General features: G+C 38.5%; 1 protein-coding gene across 1 annotated transcript in view; it reads right to left on the bottom strand.

The window, feature by feature from the left end:
* Positions 1 to 22039, bottom strand: part of plxna2.L (plexin A2 L homeolog) — a 195910-nt gene that overhangs the window by 53780 nt on the left and 120091 nt on the right. The window contains exons 5-12 of the mRNA XM_018246337.2: positions 20585 to 20685; positions 19126 to 19249; positions 18506 to 18662; positions 15001 to 15097; positions 11056 to 11170; positions 8044 to 8244; positions 4466 to 4562; positions 3424 to 3614 (exon numbers count right to left, since the gene is read on the bottom strand). Coding sequence (XP_018101826.1) covers positions 3424 to 3614; positions 4466 to 4562; positions 8044 to 8244; positions 11056 to 11170; positions 15001 to 15097; positions 18506 to 18662; positions 19126 to 19249; positions 20585 to 20685 — 1083 coding nt within the window. The remainder of the gene's footprint in view (positions 1 to 3423; positions 3615 to 4465; positions 4563 to 8043; positions 8245 to 11055; positions 11171 to 15000; positions 15098 to 18505; positions 18663 to 19125; positions 19250 to 20584; positions 20686 to 22039) is intronic.

The raw sequence follows: 22039 nt of genomic DNA, 5'->3' as shown, positions 1-22039 counted from the left end.
TTTGCTGCAGCTATTTTACAGCCTGATTCAAATCACATGATATTCAAGGCAAGGAATAGTGATGGGCGAATTTGTTCCGTTTCGCCAAAAAATTTGCAGCGTAAATTTTGACGCCCGTGTCAATTTTCGCTCACATCAATTTTGCCGCTGGCTTTAAAGTCAATGGGTGTCCGAATAGTGTTGATGCACAATGGTTTTGATGCAATGAACTTTTCCAACGCACGTCCAAATTTTTTTGGCACAGCAAATTTTGGTGGCAGTTTCGCAAATTTATTCACAGGTGGCAATTCGCGTTGCAAATTAACCTCAAATTCGCACCTGCCGGATTTATTCGCTCATCACTAATAGTTGAGTATTTTCCAGCGGGAAGGTTTATTTGAAGCATGTTTTTCCTCCTGCATTATATTACTCTTTCCATCTATATGTCTCTATGTATTTAACTGCTGTATATTATGGGGCCAATTTATAATGCTGCATAAAAAACACACCTCACACCACAAGGCATCACTGTGTACAGTATGGTGTATTTATCAAGCTGCGTATTGATTTTCAGAGATTGTTAACCTCTGTGTACTGTAGATCCGGTGTAAAACGAAGCAGCCATTTCAAAAAAAAAAAAGCCATGGGAAAAAGAGCCATTGCAGCATTTTTTCATGCAGGAAATTAGTTGCCTCTTGTATTTTTCCCATTTACTTTAAGGAATTATGAGAGGTCTGATGAAGTGTAAAATGACAGCATCAAATACGGCATTCAGGTGTGGTAAAACGCACACATTGATAAATTTCGTCATTTATTTTTCAAAGCTTTTACACTGTTCTCCTTGTGTTAGAAAACAGCAAGTCCGGACTGAGAATTAAAATAGGCCCTGGCATTTCAGGAACACAGAGGCCCAAACAGCCCCCACCAGCCCACTAAATACTGACTTTATATGGCACCTTGTAACAGCCCCTCTGGCGTTTGCCAGAAGACATTGATTGCCAGTCCAGGCCTGGAAAACAGCGTGATAAATAGGTCCCTCTGTGTAAAATGTTATTTTCCTTGGTGTCTAATAGGCATGCATACATGTGTAATAGCTTTGTATTTTATTGCATAGTAGGGACCATGCTCCATGAAAGAGCTACTAAGGGTAGGATTGTAAAGGCATATTGTCAACCCCCACATACACATTGGGGTGCAGTTATTAACACTGACAAAATTTGCACATGGGTAGACAAACATTCAATGATTGGCCAGCTTCAGGTTAAACAACGAAAGCAAAAATCTCAGTGGTTAACATGCGTCACTCCCCCAATGCAACATTTATTTGCCCAGTGTTGACAAATGAGTTGTGGAGGTCTATTCATTAAAGGTAAAATTTTAGTGATTTTACAGGTTTTCGAAACCACGATAAAACTCTATTTTTCTAAAAACCACGAATGGTGTACTTTTGTATTAGAGTTTTCATGGTTTATTCACTTAATACATCTAACATTTTCAGAGTTTTAGAGAAATACATAAAAAACACACAATTTTTAGAACAAAAATATGATTTGTGAAAAAAATAGAAATCGGAATGTTAGTAAATCTGCCCCTTAGTGGTGGACTGGGATGTCAGGGACACATCAAAACACATGGCTTACTTTCCTTACTTCTGTTGGCTTTTTTTATTCTCATCCTATATATATATAAAATAAAAGCCACTGTGTTTGCTTTCAAACAGATGACTAATAGATCAGTTTAAGTCCATATAACAATACTACCTGTTGATTTGTTGCTATGCATTACCACAACTGGGCAAAAGAACTGTCTACTTATTCTATAACCCCGCTATAGTCCTTACCCCTATTGCTTTTATTTGTTCTCACATACTGTAGAATGGGGAATGGCCATGATATAGGCATGCAGGTATATGGGACCTGCATGAACCTGAAGTTTTCTGGATAAGGGATCTTTCCATTATTTGGATCTCCATACCTTAAGTCTACTGGAATATCATGTAAACATTCATTAAACCTAATGGGATTGTTTTGTATCCAATAAGGATTTATTATACCTTAGTTGGGATCAAGTACAAGGTATTGTCTGCATTACTACAGAGAAAAAGGAAATCATTTAAAAAAAATATGAATAATGAATTTTAAAAAATATTAACGATTTGATTATATTGGAGTCTATGGGCGATGGTCTTTCAGTACTACTGAGTTTTCTGGATAACGGGTTTCCTGATAATGGATCCTATACCTTTAAAAAGCAAATGTTTTCCAGGTACGACCAATCGGACACTGCCCAGACAGATGCATTTAGCTTGTACAGTGTTGTTTATGGTTTTAAAATAACTTTGCTGTTACTATCAATTTAAATGTATGCCCTGAGCTGTCAAAATGACCTAATTCCCCTTACATTTGTTTTCAGTGTTTCTTTCTACTGCATAAAATGTACTTTGTTTAGATCAGTACTTCAACAGCTATAACACATAACAGTCAAATGAGAAATGCAAGTCTCCTAGCAGATCTTATTAGCATGCCTGGTGTGAGTGCACCTTTAAAGCAGTCACTGGCTGTGTATTTTAATGACAGGCTATGTGGATAAAGCTGCTGGGTGGCAGCCACATGAGAGGACCCCAAAGCCCCAGAGTTATTTAAACGAGTCACATTATTGATTGACATTTCAGGAGAACGTCTGGCCCCCTCATACTGACCCAAATGTCCCCAGCTGTCCCTGGTAAGGAAAGAAAATGTTCATCCTGAGAGTATCGATTCACTGCATGTGCTTCACTCTCACTTTTATTTAATTAATGGCTGTGAGCCTGTGGATATTGTGTGTGTGTATGTGTGAGAGCCTGACTTTAATCAGGTAACACTCAGTTCCTACATGTATACAGCAATACAGAAAGGAAAACTAGAAATGAAAGCAAATACTGAACACAAAAAGCCGACGCAGAAAGAGAAATTCCAGGAACTACTAAAATTCAAACTAATGTTAATGAATACTGAGACTGGATTGCAGCCTAATGTACAGTGAATAGAGAAGAAAGAAGCAAATGCAGATTAACTGCAATGTGCATATGGATTTGGAGCCTAGAATCAGTGTAGTTTACCTGCCAAGACTCTATTAGACAACAAGAGCTTTTTCAGCATCACATCACCCTGTACCTTAATAGATTAGAATGTATTTGTTGTGACCTCTAGTGGAGGGCCAGTGATAACCACCTTGTAACAATAGGCGATTACAGAAGGCTGCTCATGTTACTTAAGCAAAACATCTCTTGGAACTGTGTGAACTACAAGTATTACTAACAGGCACATAAGGAACGGACGACACACATGGGTAGTTTTGCTAGCTGGAAAACTATGCACATACAGGTGTTCTTGCTGTGGTGTATGGCTAGCTTTCACTTGCACAGTGATGACCTACTGAGACATTAAAACAATATGGTTGACTCACCTCATGGATACGTGGATTGGTACATTTGACATTCCTGCTGGACCAGTCTAGCCACTGATTTTGGGGCGACATGCAGTGATGGTGTAACGTACAATGGCCTTCTCCTTTGCACCAGCCACACTCATACTTATGATCAGCTTTCAGGCACAGGCCGCAGCTCTCTCTCTGCGCTGCACACTTGTACAGATGAACTATGAACGCAACAGAATCATTAAACAGGATTGCAATGAACAATCTAAGGCAAAAACTTGCTTGTGAGTAATCCTACCATTACATACTCATTTTTTTACATGATATTGTATAAACAATCACATCAGAACCAGTAGAATCTAAACTGTGTGAATAATCGCATAGGTAACCCAAGCCCATGGAATTTTAATCATTTTATTCTAGGCATGTCAGCACAATTCAGCATTACAGTCCAATCATTAGTGTAAAGCTGGCCATACATGAAGAGATCCACTCATCTGGCGACGTCGCCAAATGAACGAATCTTTCATCTATATGCCCACCAATGGCATGGCTATTTCGGGATAATCTATACATTTGGCCCTAAGGCCAAGCGATCGGATTACAGCGAGGAGCAAGGACCGATATCGGCAGCTTTATCTGCCCGTGTATGGTCACTTTGAAAAGGCACCTTGGGGGTGTGGATAAATCACATTTCAATCCTACTGGTTGATAGTTGCTCTGTTTCAACCTAAAGTATTGGTTCCTGATGCCTCTTCATTGTGCTTGCATGAGAGATGTGAGAATGGTCACAGCTCTAATCAGATGTGCCTGTTCTGACTATCAGTCGAATGAATTTACCATAAGTACATCTACAAACCAATGTGACTGATCAAATCACACAATGTGCTACAGTGCATACCACAGGCCGATTGGTCAGATGGACAAACAAAATATAAGAAGGTTAAGGAACCATTTCATTTATTTTATCTAGTAAATGGATAGATCTGTTTATTTCTACCAAAGGAACCCCTGCCAAATATTACAACTGTGCATTTATAATGAAAATAAATCAGTGAATGTCTTTATTTACCTTTAATAAGCTGTGGGTTGTCAATGGTAAAATTTCCATTCCAGACCACAGAAAAGTCCACTGGCAGATCACTTACATCCATTCCTTCATAGATGTACTAAAAAAAAAAGAGCAGTATTTCAAACAACTTCAAAGCACAGACATGTCATTTATATATAATCTTTTTCAGTGAAAAAAGCACGTTTGGTTCTGGTATGGCAACACTTGGCATTAAGGTGCTTGCATCCAAACTGTAGACTGACCAATGCTCCCTGCAAAATGGTTGCTATAGGTTACTAGAACTTGAGTCTGAACTAGGGTTTCTGCAAAAAATGTCATCAACGTTTTCTGCTGATTGGCTGTTATGAGTTACTGGAACTGGTGGTCCAGACTACTGAGACCCTTTTTCAGGGTGGTGGCACCCGTGGCTACTGGGGAAGATTAGTCACCCAGCGACAAATCGCCTCTTCTTGGAGCGACTACTCTCCCCTAAATGTCTTCCTTGTTGGCTAGAATGTAAATCATCGGTGGGATGGCACTCGGATTGCTTCGGCTTTCTAAAGTCGCACGAAGTTTCCTTGTGAGGCGTCTTTGGAAAAACGTAGAATCTGACCAGCGATTCACATTCTAGCCGGCCAGGAAGGCATTTAGGGAAGATTAGTCACCCAAAGAAGAGTCGATTTGTCGCTGGGCTAATCTCAACCCCAATAGTCACGTGTGCCACCACCCTTAAATCACCAACAAGCAAAAGTGTGAGATAGAGGTTGAGGGATTATTTGAAGACCAGACAAAGGCCACCCTCACGGAACTCAGGTGGAAGGTGTATTTTTGCTAATGCTGGAGAGATGCATTCCAATGCAAACATCTGACAATCTAGACCAGACTTAGCCTTAATTATATAACTCCTTTCCTACTGACATCATTGGGAAGCAATGTGATTATGCAGTGGTGCTTCTTTTTATGAAGATATTCAAGGGTCCAGGGAGCCCATAGATTGCTTCATTTTAATGTGAAGCAATCTCCAGTGGGTAACATGACACTACAAGACCCATGAAGACAATGCTCCATGAAGGGTTACTAGTCTTGGTATTAACTTATTGGTAAGGCCATTTATCATACTGTTTGCTTAAATAATGTAGTTGATTGAATAATACAGCTTTATAAAGGAATGTTTTATAATGTAAGAGGTACAAAGTTTAGCACCCACCTAATAAAATTTGTGTAATAAAACAAGTTCAGCACTTACTTATATTTGTTTCCTGTAAAACCATATTTGCCAGGAACACTTCCTGCTCTGCTACTGCAGAGGGAACTAATGTGCACAGCTGAGGTAGGAACTTTTATTTGATGCACCAATTCCCATGTGCAGGACTAAGAGAATGTTCCTGTTGTCTTTCAGCTCCCTTCAATAAATGGAATTACTTCTCTCTTACCCTACCCTCGCACTCTGAATTCATTTTCATATGTGCAACAATAATACTATCCCAACCTGCCTGTATGCCAGTGAGATCGAAGTCCCAGTCACAAGGCATCAACAAATTGAATTGAATTTTTTATTTCAAACCTCCAATTGATTTATAACATTATATCTGAATTACAATAGTGTGAGATACAAAAAGAAACCATGGCCTCCAAAAGATAACAGCTGTATTGTGGTTCTCACTCTTCTCATGAGCATGCAGATAAGAATGTGAATTGCCCACAATGCATTGTGTTCAGCCCCAGAACTGATGGGGTTACACAAAAGATTTCTGCATCTACACAGGAAGAGCATTCCCCATAGCTGTTTGCTCAATAAATGTGTTTATTTTCTCCTTTTGCCGTGTGCTGCTCTCTCCCGCAGACCCTCGGCTGCACTGCCAGGAGCCAGTGTATTAGAAATTCTATGAAGCTGGCATGAGCTGGGACTCACAGAAGCAGATAAGCCTTCCCAGTTCTGCTTTATCAGACTGCTGTAAATTAGCTTTTTGCTTCAACCCTTTTGTCAGATTGCTGTCTTCTTTCTCCAAATGACCCCCCGCAGACTGCGACAGGGAAAGGCCAGATAAAGCCAACCATCGTTCTAAAAATGTATCCTAATTTAGAATGGATCAGGTGTGCAAACATAACAGTGTTGATATGCTTCAAGCACAGTAAAAAGGGAGCCACACAAATGCAAAGCACAGGTGCAAAGCTCCATAAAAAAAGTCTGTTTAGTATTTCAGGTTTGCAAACTGAGCTTAAATGCATTGATACTTAGGGGAACTAACTACACCAAAAAAATGGTGTGCTGTTGTAAAATCAATGACAACCCTCAGTCTGCAGGCCTGTTGAGAGCTGCTGTTGAAAACTGCTAATATTGTGAAAACAAAAGAGAATAAAAAATTATAAATGTGCTCAGGAGTGCACAGTGACCAATATTACAATCATTTTGAGTTTTTAGTTTTTTCTTCCCCGCTTCTTTGTAGCAACTCAGTAAGTCTAGTCTCTGAAGTTTCAATAATTACAGTTTAAAACATTAGTTGATGCATAGCTCATCAGCAGCCCAGCTTCAGACTAGTGATACACGTTTGAAATTTTCTGACCTGGACCCACCCTTTAGCAAACTGGAATCACTTGGGCCCAAAGGATTGAGAAGGGACTTGAAGCCTGAGCCCCCCCCACCCCATACCCTACTAATGAAATCTTTGCAGTTTAGGTCACCAAGCCTTATAACGCATTTGAAGAAAAGCCATTATTTGTGGTATAGTTTTTGTAACTGGCCCCTTTTAATAAGTTGTTAAATTAACCACAAAGTGAGAAATTCAATGATTGTATATATGGACCAATGCATTTATGAAGATATGCCATAAATAACTAAGCAGGTGTTTGGTAAAAAGTTGACTAAACTGGTGGACTTAAAGGGGTAGGTCAACTACAAACAATAAAAAATGAAAACCAATTGCAAACTGACTCTTTATGTCATACTAAAAGTTAATTTAAAGGTGAACAGCCCCTTTAATATGCCTTTGTCTGGCACATTTTATATTAAGTACTTCTGTTCTTTTCTGTGGCCTCTACCTGCCTTTGACACTAGAATGCAACCTTTTTTTATTAATAAATAGCAAACAACTGTTTCATAAGGCTGCAAATCCCCATAAACCCACAATTGTATCTGGCCAGACCAATGCATCGATTCCCTAATGATGAGAAATAAAGGATGCTGTAGCCATATGATTAGCTCTATAGATTTTGTGGTCTCGTAGCCACATGATGCAAATTGGTGCTGGGCTTGCACAGACCATAATCACATTAAAAAAGGAGAAAAAGCTAAATTAAGAGAGTTTAAGAGTTTGCCCTTATTTCCTTAGAAACTGTTCTCTAAAAATAAAATATCCAGAAGCACATTTCTCAGACTTGGTGAGGGCTTCTTTCATTTTTCCCTTATGTAAAAGTACTAGGTAGGTAAAAAATATAACCACAGTTGTTTCTGGCAAATAATTCTGGGAATTATAGTACTAAAACAAGGGAAATAGGTAGATGAAAATCTACATGAACTATATTTATAGTGCCTATGATTTTCCAAAATGGGGCTTTATTATAAACAGTTCTTGACAGATGTGAGTGAAGCACATACTCACCGAGCTGTTCTGGCACTGGACACTGGAGCTGTTGAAACGCAGCGCTGGCATACGATGTACCACTCCCTGGATGTTTAGGACACACTCATAACCTCTCTGGCCAGACTGTGGCTGGGGCAAATTCCTAGCTTTCAAGGTGATTGGCCTCACCTCACCAACAGGAATCAGGATCTCCTCACTGGGTACTAGCTGGGGACAATCCTGGGACAAGAAATACACAGGTCAGGGATATAAAATTTAAACTGCTTTAAGAAAATCTAAAATGTTACTGAAAGAAACTTAATTCTAGGCAACTTCCCAGAATACGTACTGTAAATGAAAGAAAAAAAATATGTTATTTGCAAATGTAACTATAATTCAAAACAATAAAATATTAGTCCCTTTCTACCCTCCTAATTCTGACTCCTAAAATAATGTAGTAGAAGTCTGCCCTCCTCCAGTCCAGACTCCATTTCTGACAGTACCTTGCATGCTTCTTCACAGGTCAGCTGGCTTCTGAAACAATGTATCAATAGCCAGAACTGCTATTGCAGAGAGTAACAAGGGACAGACACATACTGTATTTAAACTATTTTCATTTTTGCTTTAATAAACATGTATCTATAAAGCTCTTAATAGAGTATACTAGTGATGTGTGGGTCGGGATTTCCCCAATCCAGCACCCGACTCTAACCCGCCCTCCCTTAGCCGGCTTGCATCCACGCTTCCGGGTTGCTTTTATAGACCCGCGCTGCCATGCTGATGACGTCACAAAAGGGACAGGGCGAGCAGGCGCCGCGTCTATAAGACGGTTGCCATCCGCGAGGAAATACCCCAGCTAGATCAAGCAATATGGCAACTGGCAGGCCGGTATCATAAGTGTATTAATGTCTGTAAATGCACATTTATTAAACCATTTTTTTATGTGAAAACACTGGATTCAAGTGTCTGGTGCACATCACAATGATTCTTTTCAACTCTTCTCTTCTCCCCTGCCCTGGCTGTACAGTACCTATCCCTGTGGCAGTGAAAATCTGAAGGGCATTTCTGTACCTACGCCCTCTGTTTGGCTCATTTATCACATCTCTTCTGTACCTTCTTCAAGAGAAGCATTAACACTGTTTGTACGTTGCAGCCATAGCCATAACGTGCATTCTGACGGTCTCTCCTCTCAGAGAGATGTGAATCTATGCGCGGCATGCTTAAACAAATTTCATTATTTACTCTGCTAGAAAGCCATTCCTATGAATTACAGGCCCAGGAAAAGGCACCAATCTAACTGTGTTTCTGCTTCTTGCTTCCAGTTGGTGAAACAGCATTATCGCTCGGGTAATACATCCACAAATTGCAGCTTTTGTTTTAAAATTTCCCACCTTGGCGTGATAAATTATTTGTGGATGCTTATGATATTATCTCCTGCAGTTTAATCATAAATAATTGTTGGGCTACATTCATAGCAAGGGTTTTATTTTCTTCCTTTAAAAATGCCTAACGATGCAATTTTAGAAAAACTGCGGTAATCAAACCACCTGCAAGTATGAAATGGACTATGGCTCATACTGCTGCTGGGAGGTGGAGGTTGCTCAGGAACATTTATGGGTCAGTGCTTCCAGTCAATCTCCATCTATTGACAACATCAGTGCATTTCCCTTAATATGGAAGAAGCTATCACCACTGGCAGTTTCATTGCTACCACAACAGTTTGCATTGTATTTTGTTGATTTTTATGATACTGTATTTGCTCAGATAATGGAGGCACTGGCAAATACCTATGCATATGATTCAGCTAAAAACATGTTGGCTACTGGTGGTGTTTAAATATTTTACACATATATATACTGTGATAACCCAGTGCAGGGTGTAGCAGAACAAAGAGAGTTCCACATAAAGATACCAGACTGCAGGGTAGAACTCAGCTGTATTTTCTGTCTGTTTTCTCCACACACTCTGGCTCCTCCCCTTTACTTCCCCTTCCTGTGTCCACAACCTCCTTCACTTCCTCTTCCTGTGTCCACAACCTTTCTCATTACTCCACCCAGTGCTAAGCTACTAAAGCATATTAAAACAATCATTTAAATTATGGAATGGATGGAACTACATTATATATCCATATCTATATGTTTATGTATGTAAATATCTAATAAAATATGTTTTTAATGGATATATAACCAGCTCCTTGCAGCAATGTGACTTACCTACCAATGAGCACTATTTATATTTATCTGGTCCAGTCATACTTTTGTACACATTGTGGAATATCATATATTGGTATGAGATACCTTCCCAAAACCCACTGCTATGGGAGAGCCCAGGCTTTAAGGCTATATGATCCTAGGTAAAAGGGTGTTAGCCTATAAAATTCACCTGGGGTAGTTACACCCACCATATAAAGTGCACCTTTTATGTTAAGATTACTAGGTCATCTGAAAATTCTAATCGTGATTAGAAAATCCAGCTAGAAGGGCTGCACTAATTGCAATTTAATTTAAATGGAATCATCAGCCCTGCAACATGCATTTATTAGAAAATGTCCCTGAATTTTCTGTCATCTGATAACCTTATATTTGTGATGACTTGTGGATCAGCATATTTATCATCATAAGTATGTAGCACAAACCTTTATCTACACTGTTTGCACTGTTTTGATTAATAATGATGATAAAAAAATACACATACAGGGCCAGGCAACCTGCAGTGATCATTTTTCTTGTTTGGGAAATATGGATATTAAATGTCTTGCCCTAAGGGACAAGGAATTGACACATGATTCAAGTCAACGCCAATTTAAGTTAGCCCAAAGGCATAACCACTCAATGCTAGTCTATACGTGTATATCTATACGTTTGGGTCACAGTATTTATATTTATGTTGCACATTCCATAGACTGAAACTATACATGGTAAGCATTTATTCCTGCATGCATATATACTACAAAATTACCACCTGCTTACTTAAGCAGTATTAATTAGAAGCATAAAAAAATGTAGAAAACTGAAGTAAAGGCAAAGGGCAAGGCTTAAGACATGGCTGTACCTCAGAGACATTGACACGGCCCTCTTGGAATGAGCAAGAAGTTGGGTCGTGGGTACAGAGGTTTCTGTATTTACACCAATGACAGCGAAAATCACCATTCACACAGGACAAACAACTGTATAAGAAATAGAGAGAAATTAATCATTTAATGCTTGCTTAAAACATTTACAATAATAAGTAAAAAAAAAATAAAAATATATATATATATATATATATATATAATATATTCCGGAGCTGTATTAAAAATAAACACGTGCCCTAGAGGGTAGTTCAAATCGTTTAGAAGCCACATACAGTACCATGAAATATGGTGTAGGGGAGGACACTGAAATGTTATACTACCTGTACCCAAATCGATCCCTCTGATCAATCACCATAAAGACCTTATTTTTCAATACTATCTATACAGGTAGGAGATAAGTTAATGGGAAACCCGTTATCCAGAAAGCTAGGAATTACAGGAAGGCCATCTCCCATCAACTTTAAAAATTATTTCCTTTTTCTATATAATAATAAAACAGTACCTTGTACTTGATCCCAACTAAGATATAATTAATCCTTATTGGAGGCAAACCCATCCTATTGGGTTTAATGAATGTTTAAATAATTGAATTGAATTTGCCAGTGATTAAGAAAATACCCTTATCTGAAAAACTCCAGGTCCCAAGCATTCTGGATAAGAGGTCCCATACCTGTACCAATATATTTTGGTGGCAAAATATTATTATTTATATCCAATAAATTACTCATCACAATTTTCCTCTGCAGGGGCACCGTTTCAGAAAGCCGACAGCATACAACTCAAGAAATAGAAGACTAAGCTCCCAGAACTGGATTCATTTTAATTTCTATTAAAACTAATCGAGTGAAACCAGTATGTGTGTATTTAGAGTTCATCAGTGGAAAAGCAGAATGAATAAAGTTTTTCACATTCACAAATGAAAACCTCCAAGATCCCTTAAAATGGAGTCTCAAAAATGGCTGCATACTCTTTCCCGTGTAATTCCTATTCATGTATCCTACTGCTGAAAGTTACCATCATTTTTCATAAGCAGGGCCCACCCAAAAGAACTCGATGGACATTGGGGTTTTAATTATCCAAGCAACAAGTGGATAAAACAATCAACAGTAAGTAATGAAAACACTGGTTATGGTGTGAGAGTCAGTCTGGCCCAGCAGGACCCTGCTTTCTTTCCCAGATTCAGTATTTATTTGTTCATCCAAGCTGGAGAGGACTGCAGGAAAAAGCTGGGACATCTCTGAAACCAGCCAGCTTGTATAAACAGCAGTTTCCTCTGCATATAAACTGGACATTGCAGAGCATAAACAGTACAGGATCCATGAAGCCATATATGACTTGAAATGCATAAACACGGCATCACATTGACATACATTAAATACACATATATTTGCTATTAACATCTCTGGTTACACACTTCTGTTACATTCCATCTGTCACCACAACCTTAAAGGAAAACTATACCCCCCAAACAATGTAGATCTCTATTAAAAGATACTAAGTAAAACTGCTCATGTGTAAAACCCAGCTTCATGTAAATGAACCATTATCATAATAATATACTTTTTTAGTAGTATGTGCCATTGGGTAATCATAAATAGAAAATTGCCATTTTAAAAAATAAGGGCCGCCCCCTGAGATCGTAAGATTCACTGTACACACATACAAACCACATGTAAGGTAACATGAGCCAATTAACAGACAGAATTCTGCCTTTTGCTTCCTCACTTCTTCCTGTTACAGTTAGTGTTGTAGTATTTCTGGTCAGGTGATCTCTGAGGCAGCACAGATAGAGTCACGAAATGGTGGCTCAAGGCAAGAGATGTAAAAGGGCAATATTTATGTAAATATATATTCCAGTTTGGTAAGATTCTTTAATATGTCATTCAGTTTGATATTAACTATCTGTTACTTAAGTATTCATTTTGGGGGTATAGTTTTCCTTTAATATTTATATCAGGGAATGTCTAAACACCTGAGTTCTATACATCATGTAACTGTCTACTCGCTCTGCAATGCCCTCCAACCCACATTCATGAAATCACTCTCTGTTTTCTGAAAAGCTACAGTCGGCATTTGCCAACTTGTGGAAATTCACCAGCGGGAAGGCATATTCCTTAATAGCAGAGGTGGGACTGGTGTCAGACTGTATTATCATGTACCTTAATATGCAATAAAGATTTTGCTGACTGCAGCCATCAGCTGGGAAGAAACAGAGTAAATGTATTGGTTACCCAGTGTCTGCTGGGACCCTGAAAAACAATATTTTGTGCTATTCAAATTGTCTGTCTCTGAATAAAAATACCCATGCTTAATATGCATGAAAATGCTAAATGTGGTTGATAGTGAACCTTACCCAAGTATAATATTTGCCCTGCATAATATCTTTATTGTTGCCAAACTAAAAAGTGAGGCAAGTGAGGTTATGCATGACTTGGGATCTAAATATAAGGGACTTGCAGTGCTGCAGATGTAGGTTGGAAGATATACAGGTATGAGATTGCTAATTGGAAACCTGTTATCCAGAAAGCTCTGAGTTACAGAAAGGCTGTCTCCCATAGACTCCATTTTATCCAAATTTATCCAAATTATTTTCTTTTTCTTTGCAATAATAAAATGGTACCTTGTATTTGCAAGACCAGTCTTCTGGGTTTATTTACTGTTTAAATGATTTTCTAGTAGACGTAAGGTATGAAGATCCAAATTATGAAAAGATCCATTATCCGGAAAACCCTTTGTCCCTGGATAACAGGTCCCATAGCTGTTGTAGGATGTGATTGTGACAATAGGGCAAAATGGCAATATCAGAACAAGCTGGTGGCCATCTTAATTTATAACAGGGTCCGCGTGTATCCTTTTTTACAATTGGCACCACCATAATTAAAAAAGACCCATGCGCATAGAGGTCACTAATCTTGGGAAATGTGACATGCTTTATAGGTATGATCCTTACAAATCTAGTATTTTTTGTTTTCTCCCAACTCAGATTGATCATAAAAAAAATAACACCTTTGTCCAAATGGTCACTTTTCTAACATTGCCAGGGTCAATGATATCCTGGGGCAAATCATTAAAAAGTGCCATTGTCAGTGGACAATTAGGAACAGATGGAATTTAGGCATTTGCATTCACATTAATCAAACAAATGACTCCCCCAATGTCTCTGTTTACCCACATAAACCTGCTGAAACTTCGTGTGTGAGCTGTCACTGCTTGGCACCCATAATATTAATAGTCTCATAATGGATTTAGCTGCTCATATACAAGATATCTGTATAAGGTTTTATTTTAAAGAAAAAAAAGAGTATATAGAAAATATTAGGTTAGACAAGTACTAATACCACTTGGATTACAATACTGGGATTCTATATTAATTATCAAGTTGTGAAATTTTGTCTCCAAGTTTCGCCACGAAAATGACTCCAATAGTCTCGAATGGTGAAAAAATTTCTCGTGTGTCAAAAAACATGTTGTTGCCCATAGACTTCAATGCATTTCGGGGAATTTTCACTGTTTCACAAATTTATGGCAAAGCACAATGGGTTAGATTCACCCATTACTTTAGACTGCCAGCTATTTGACCATAAAGTGTCCATACACAAGAAGAAGATGTGATTAAAATGCACTTTTCTTTAAAGCAAGAGGGGTTTAAAATTTCTGTATACTAAAGCGAAGATGAATGAAAATGTCAAGTAACCTGGACATCTTAATGCAATTGGTCTTCAGCAAATTTGTTGTGTAGCACCCTGGAAGTCTTACCTCCCTTCTGTACAGATGAAAGGAAGGCTTGGGGCTTTTACTGATCAGTTTATGGCCACATTTTATAGTGGGGATTTTAGGAGTGATGATCTTCTACTGTTAACAAATGCCTTGGCTACATGATGACATCCTAACATTGTATGGATAAAGAAAGAACATATTCTTACTGCTGGTGAGCACTGCAGTTGTAGAATTTGAAGTTTGTGCTGACAAAAGTCTTCTCAGTCTCTTTGGAGATTAGCTGTAACTCCACACCGAACCAGTCTGGAAAGAAAAGTATAATAAATAGGAATGCTGAATGACTCGATTCATATAAGAATCTGAAGTAAGGGTCTATATAAATCCCTGCATAAAAACAAGGTCCAATAAGTCTATCAGCTTCTAAAGAAAAAGTTTTTGATTATGTACAAAATATTACTCCCCCTAGTGCAACCTGGTTAAACCACGCACAAGCATGCACACACACACACATACACACACACAAAACTGTACATCCAAACACATATAATGCTGTTATGTAATAAAAGGTGCAACGTTTTCTACAGGTCTAATCACCTACAGCAACCAATAAGCAAACAGTATTTACCGGCCACTTGTTGAAAAGCAAATATCATTGGTTGCTATGGGTTACTGTACCTGGGCAAACTTTGTGCTTTTATTAGCTATGGGAAATCATGTTTTTGTGCAATTACATCTTTTGGAAGCATGGGAACAATAGAAGACAGTAACAGAGAGAAATTAGAATTCTTTGCTTTAAATATGTATCAAGACATAATTGTATTTGTTTCCCTTGGCCTAGAAAGGCTAATCTATGCCTTTCTCTTGGTAACACGATACCTACTGAACTAAGCGTCAAAGATATCTTTAAAAATGCTAGATTTGTTGTCATCATGAGATTTTAAAAAGTGTGAGTGATTTATCTCCCCGCCATGCATTCCTGACCTGCCATTTAAAGAAATATGCTACTAAAAACAATGACTTGTTCACTAAACAAGAAAAAAAAATAATTAAATAGTGATGACCCTCCAGTTTGATTATGATTTCTAGCATAATCTAACTGGGATATTCCAAAGTCTGAGATGGCAATGTCCCTTGTATTCATAAATGTTCCATATTTGATGCCTGGCTTTCCCTTGTTATGAACTTCAGATAAAATACAGGATTTTTGTTATATTTTTTGTTCCCAGTCCTGATATAGAAGATTAAGAGCTGTATTACAGTGCTAATGTGCCTATTTATTTATTGAAAGTTTTTTGTAGATCAAGCTTTTGGTTGAATACAGTTGAACTGAATGAGCGACACTTTTTTTGCCATAAATTACTTCCTGCTGCCAAATAATGCCCTGTGTCTCCACATTAGGGTGGTGCCACCACCCTTCGAGTCTGATTGGGTGGAGCAGTGTGGTTATAGATATCTGCATGGTGACAGTACTCGAGCATTAGTGATGTGCGGGCCGGCCTGATACCCGCGGCACCCGCTGGTCGGGTGAGTACGGGCCAACCTAGCACTCCTCTTCGCTGGTTGAGCTCATCCTACTCTCCCTGCCCGCCACCTTCAAATGCTGGCTTTATAGCCGCGTGCCTGCTCGCCCCGCCCCGTTTGTGACGTCATGGGCAGGTCTGCACGGGTCTATAAAAGGAACCCAGAAGTCGGATGCTGGCGCTTGGGAGGGCTCCACTATTGCAGACCACTATTGATCATATAATAGGGGAGGAAAAGGCTGAAATCTTGCAAGAAATACTGGAACTACTTGCAGAATGTCACCACCACCTATGTAGACTTTGCTTATTGGGCAGGATTTCGGAAGACATTCCTGTTGGCATCCTTGGGCTGTGGCTGCTCTGGCCAGTAGCTTGTACAGGTATGGGATCTGTTATTTGAAAACCCATTATGGATTACAGAAAGTCAATCTCCCATAGACTCCATTTTATCCAAATAATCCAAATTTCTCTTAATAATAACAGTTCCTTATAATACTCAATTCAAACTGAGATATAATAAATTCTTATTGGAAGCAAAACTAGCCTATTAGATATTTCTAATGTTTACATGATTTTCTGGTAGACTTACGGTATAAAGATCCTAATTATGAAAAGATCTATTATCTGGAAAACCCCAATTCTCCAGCGTTCTGAATGGCAGGTGCTTTACCTGTACTATATTGTGTTTCCCCCAGCATCATATTCAGTATGATTAGTCACAATATACTAATTCAGTTATGCTCCTATAAATATAGAATCTGTCCGTGTATAAGATGGTTAAATTGGCAGATGGTACCATTTATTCTTTGCTTATTAGATTTATGTCAAAAGTGAAGTCTTTTTACGAGTTGAATAAATGCCAATCTCCTTTCTTCTAATCACTTTACCAAGAACTCTAGATTTCTATTTAATATCTAAATATATATACACAAAATGCAACTTGTGAATTGAAAAAAACATCTAAAATTGATAACATGTAACTGAAAGCTGCAGTTGAACAGCAGGTGGAAGGTGGCAGGCTGGATATCCCTGGAGCATAATAACAGATCCACAATGGCACACAAACACATTTATGGCTTGTAAACAAATACTCTTTAGTTTACATCCACTGACTGCATAATTGTGCCTGATGGGAATGGGTTTAGAAAGAGGTATGGGAATTTCTACATCATAGCCATGTTAATGGGACATTTCTCCTTTGCCTGCCACTCTCCTAGCTCATTGTGCTGTAGTGCAGAAGTCTAACATCTGTGTCAAATTAAGGAAACTCCAGTGGAGAGATCCTTACATTCAGCCTAAGCACATTCTAATTGCTCGCATGCTAATCACATCTTATGATTGACAAACACTGATCTACAGTACTTCCACAATATTCAAATTATTTTTTTTCTCAAACAAATCCCCTATATTTCCCAAAGGTGCATTGCAAGAAAGTGGGGAACAGTATGAGCAAACATGAGTCAAGTCTTTGAAAATCTCTATCCCTAGGTACAATCTGCAATGTAATAACGGTCTAATAAAACTTCTTACTAGGCAAAATTGGATTTCCATTCTTAAGTTTGCCATCTCCTTTTATATTTATGCCTTTTATTACATTCCCTTAATAGTGCTTTTTTTGCACAAAAGTAAATGCTCGGGTATGAGGCGAAGGCAGCATGAAGTCTTTAGGGGCAGCAGCTACACCATAAGACCATAAATTGTGGAAATTAGAATTGCTAGAGCAAAAATAAACTTTTGCACCTTAATCTATATTTGCAAGCACCACTGGGAATAAGGGGATAATTAGACTCAGTTTCCTGGATATGCAGTTTCTTATTTGCTTCTATAATGCTGTGATGGAATTAGGAAGGATATGGGAAATGCGAATTGAAGGGCCTCAAAAATCCATTCTTCTGAGACATCCATAAAATTTAAAAAAAAGGGTGAAAGGACACTTTTATGAAAAAATGCTCTTATAAACACTCTAGACTTATGCAACTCATTGGTGTGAGCATTTTAGGGAAAGTTTGGTAAAAATGGCCAATGCTTTCATTCTTTGATAAATGCTTTATGTCCTAGTTATAAAAGGACAGGGTTCTTGGTGTGTTGCAACTTAGACAAATGACAGCTTTGACCTCAGGCAGAAGAAAATGTAGAAGAAAAGAGTGTGGGTGAATAGAGTTCAGAATGCCTAATCATTCCATATTCTTACCTTGGGCAGCGAGCATGGTGGGAATATCCTTGGCCGCTGGTGAAACACAGACAATGCGATTGCCACTTAGCACTTTACCTTCTTCTAGTTTCAGATTACCAAAAGAGCATGTCACCCCAGCAGAAAGGTCAGGGACATTGCTGATTTCCAGAGTGAGCTAAAAGCAAAGATATGCAGGTCTGTCATTGTTTAGCAGATCATTGCAAAGTACACAGATAAAAAGAACACATGGCTATGTATCAGTTCTGCATGCTGTCCAAGTAAATTTACTTGGTAGTTAGAAAAACCTGTATATGATTCATCAGGTTCACAATATTGCCAAATTGGGCTATTTCAGAGCTTCAGGATTATCTTGCAAATGTGCAGTAAACAAATTGTTTGTCTCCAACATTTTCATCAAAAGTTCGAAAATCAGAACTTGTATCATGTCACCCAACTGTCATGTGGCACTTCCACCTTAGTGATTTGGCACCCGATATACCTAAAACAATTAACATTCTACTTCTGTAACACTGGAACACTATGACCACTTTTTCAGGTGACACTTGTGCAAGTGTAGTATATTTGTGGTGATTCCAGCATCCATCGAAATTGACCTGAACCATAAACATGTTCCTCACCGGCAGGCTGTGTTCAGATACGGGGAGGCTGTTGGGCTGAACATTAACCTTCACACACTGCTTCATATTGTTTGCAAATCGAAATGGCTCATGCGCCCGCTCACATTTATCCTTCCGCGAGCACCTAAAATCAGTACATTCTGCGTTAGAATCATAGCATTAATACAGCACCACTTCATATAGGAAGAACAAATCCTAAACCATATTTACAATTGGAGGGGAGACCCAGTTTGTGCAAGCGGGTCTGTGAATTAGATCCGACATTCATTAAATAGGAACCCATAAGTGTAAAATTTATGGTGCTGGCACTTTGTCATTTGAGATCCAGCACTGTAATTTATATTTTTCGTGCACTTTTGCTAAGAAATGCCCAAATATTCTTCATGCATGGCTGATTGTCTTCAGCAGCAATCAAGGTTTCTCCTAGTGATAAGCATTCACAAGTTAGAGCTAAAATTGATTAAAGTTGTGCAGGCTGCACCCTAGTAGGTAACTTTATCCCAATAGGTAAATGCAGTGGGAATGTGACTGGTGTGGCCCAATCATAAAACAGCAGAGAAATACCAAATGCCATATTTCCTTACAGGTATGAGATGGCATGAAAGATAACTCTTGTCATGTATGAGCTTACAGGGCATGGAACCATGACATACAAACCTGACCTTGCTGTCACTAAGGTAATAAATCAGGATACGGTACAATTCTCTAGAAGCTGCTTGCACCATGTAAGTGTGAAAGTAATGGCAACTGCAGTTCAGTAGCAGCTGGGTTAAAACAGTTCTCACACCTAGTTAAAGGAAGGCTGCAGCCTGACACTCATCTAAGAGAAGCAGCTGGGGCAGTGGGACATTTATTGTATATACTGAGGGTTATAAATAAGTGTCAAGATCAATGGCTTATCCACAAATAGGGTTTAGAAATCATTTCAGTAACAGTACATAGTCTTAATGACTATTAAAATGACGGCATTCATGCATAATTAGTGCATTCATAGTCTTTTACAGGCAAATTACTACTTTTTATGTTCGGTGATTGGGATTTATAGGGGACTATAAATAAAGAGGCTGCCCTGTTCCTGTAACCTATCATTGGTTGGTCCTGCAGCTTATTATTTCAGTAACTTAACTGCTCTAGATAAATAATAAAAGCTACATGCTGATTGGCTGCTTAGGGCAACTCAGGGGCTTTTTACTTAATGCCACAAGGGCATTTGCTCTTGCAAAGGGAAGGGTTCTTGCATCATAAATAAATGAGAAGACATCAGCAGAGATTTACTGGTTAAATTGCTATTTTAAAAGAATTTGGTACCCTAGAACATGCAGTCCTATTCTGAAAATGAGTAAATCGTAACTGATCACAAAAAGTCTGATCTGTAAAATGATGGATAGTACAATATTATATGCAAATAAGAAGCCTGAAATGTAGCATAGTGTATGACAAAGTAGAGATCAGTACTCACGTGTTATGAAGCACACACCAGCCACAGTGAGGATCCCCAGAACTCAGACATTCCTCACAGCTTGTGTACTGCTCACAGTGCTCCACCTCCACTCTGGACACCTAAAAGACAACACCACACATAAGCAATAATAGAAATAAGGATAACCCTCAAATAAACTTCTACACAGTTCATAAATGATTGATTATTTCTGTGCTTGTACAAGTTCATGATCTGTTTTCCAAAAAAACACATTATCCAGAAAGCTCAGAATTATGGTTAGGTTGCCCCCAATAGACTCCATTTTAAGGAAATAATTACATTTTACAACATATTTCTTTTTTCTCTGTAATAACAAAACAGTACCTTCTACTTAATCCCAATAGAGAGATAATTAATCCATAATGGCGGGGATTTTTTTTTATTGGGTTTATTAATGTTTAGACTTAAGGTATAAAGTTCCAAATTACATAAAGTCCCCTTATCTGGAAAACCCGAAGTTCCCGAGCATTCTGAATAGCAGGTCCCATACCTGTATATATACAAGTACAGTGTGGATATAACTTTATGTTTACCAGTGATCCAGGCTGAGTTTAAGAATATTTTTTTCTGGTGACTTTATAATTCAAACACCTAAAAAGAGCCACTCAGTTAATATGAATTTATTTGATCAGCACAAGTGAACTGAATCCCACTTTCATCATTTATTTCAATGGCATCAAGTGCTAGAAGACTACAGCACAGCTACAATTTAAAGCAAATAATACAGATAGCACTGACAGTGGAAGAATGAAGGCCCCAAAGCTACAGCAGCAACCAAATTAGATTTTTATATTTTGCTATGTATCAGCCCGGTGTCAGTAACAATGCTTCTGAATTACTGATCGAGCCTAAATCCAAATCAGCAAGGCGTTGGGATAATCCATTTGAAATGACAGGTTTGAGCCATGGCTGCCCTCTAACCTAGGCACATACCACACTAACCACTTGGCTTATCTACTTTCAAGCCCAGTTTAAGCTCGTGGTCAGAGTATAAAAAAATTATTTTTTTAATGACTTTGGGGAGAGCCAAGTGGTTGTAGCTGCAGTAATTCAGTGTAATTAAACCTATCTATCACTCCAGCAGCTGGAACACGATTCCTGATGAACTTTGCAATGGGATTTCGCAGCCACTGACTCACAGCCTCAATCGTCCTCTGAGGGAGATGGAAAAAAACCTCAGAAAATCACATTTTCATGCAGGATTTGACAGCACAGTTCCACTTTCTAACCCTAGTGCTTAATCTATTCTCGATCTGATTGTACACTTTGAAGGCATACATTGAAATACAAGAGTAAAGCCTGCACCTGCCTTATGGAGCTACATATGTCAGTGATAGATTTATACATAATAAGTTACAACTCAGCATTGAGAATACAAGTATGGGACCTGTTATCCAGAATGCTTGAGACCTGGGGGTTTTCTGGATAATGTAA

The sequence above is a fragment of the Xenopus laevis genome, chromosome 2L (genome assembly GCF_017654675.1).
Source record: "Xenopus laevis strain J_2021 chromosome 2L, Xenopus_laevis_v10.1, whole genome shotgun sequence".
Lineage (NCBI taxonomy): Eukaryota > Metazoa > Chordata > Amphibia > Anura > Pipidae > Xenopus > Xenopus laevis.
This window is presented reverse-complemented; position numbering and strand designations above follow the sequence as displayed.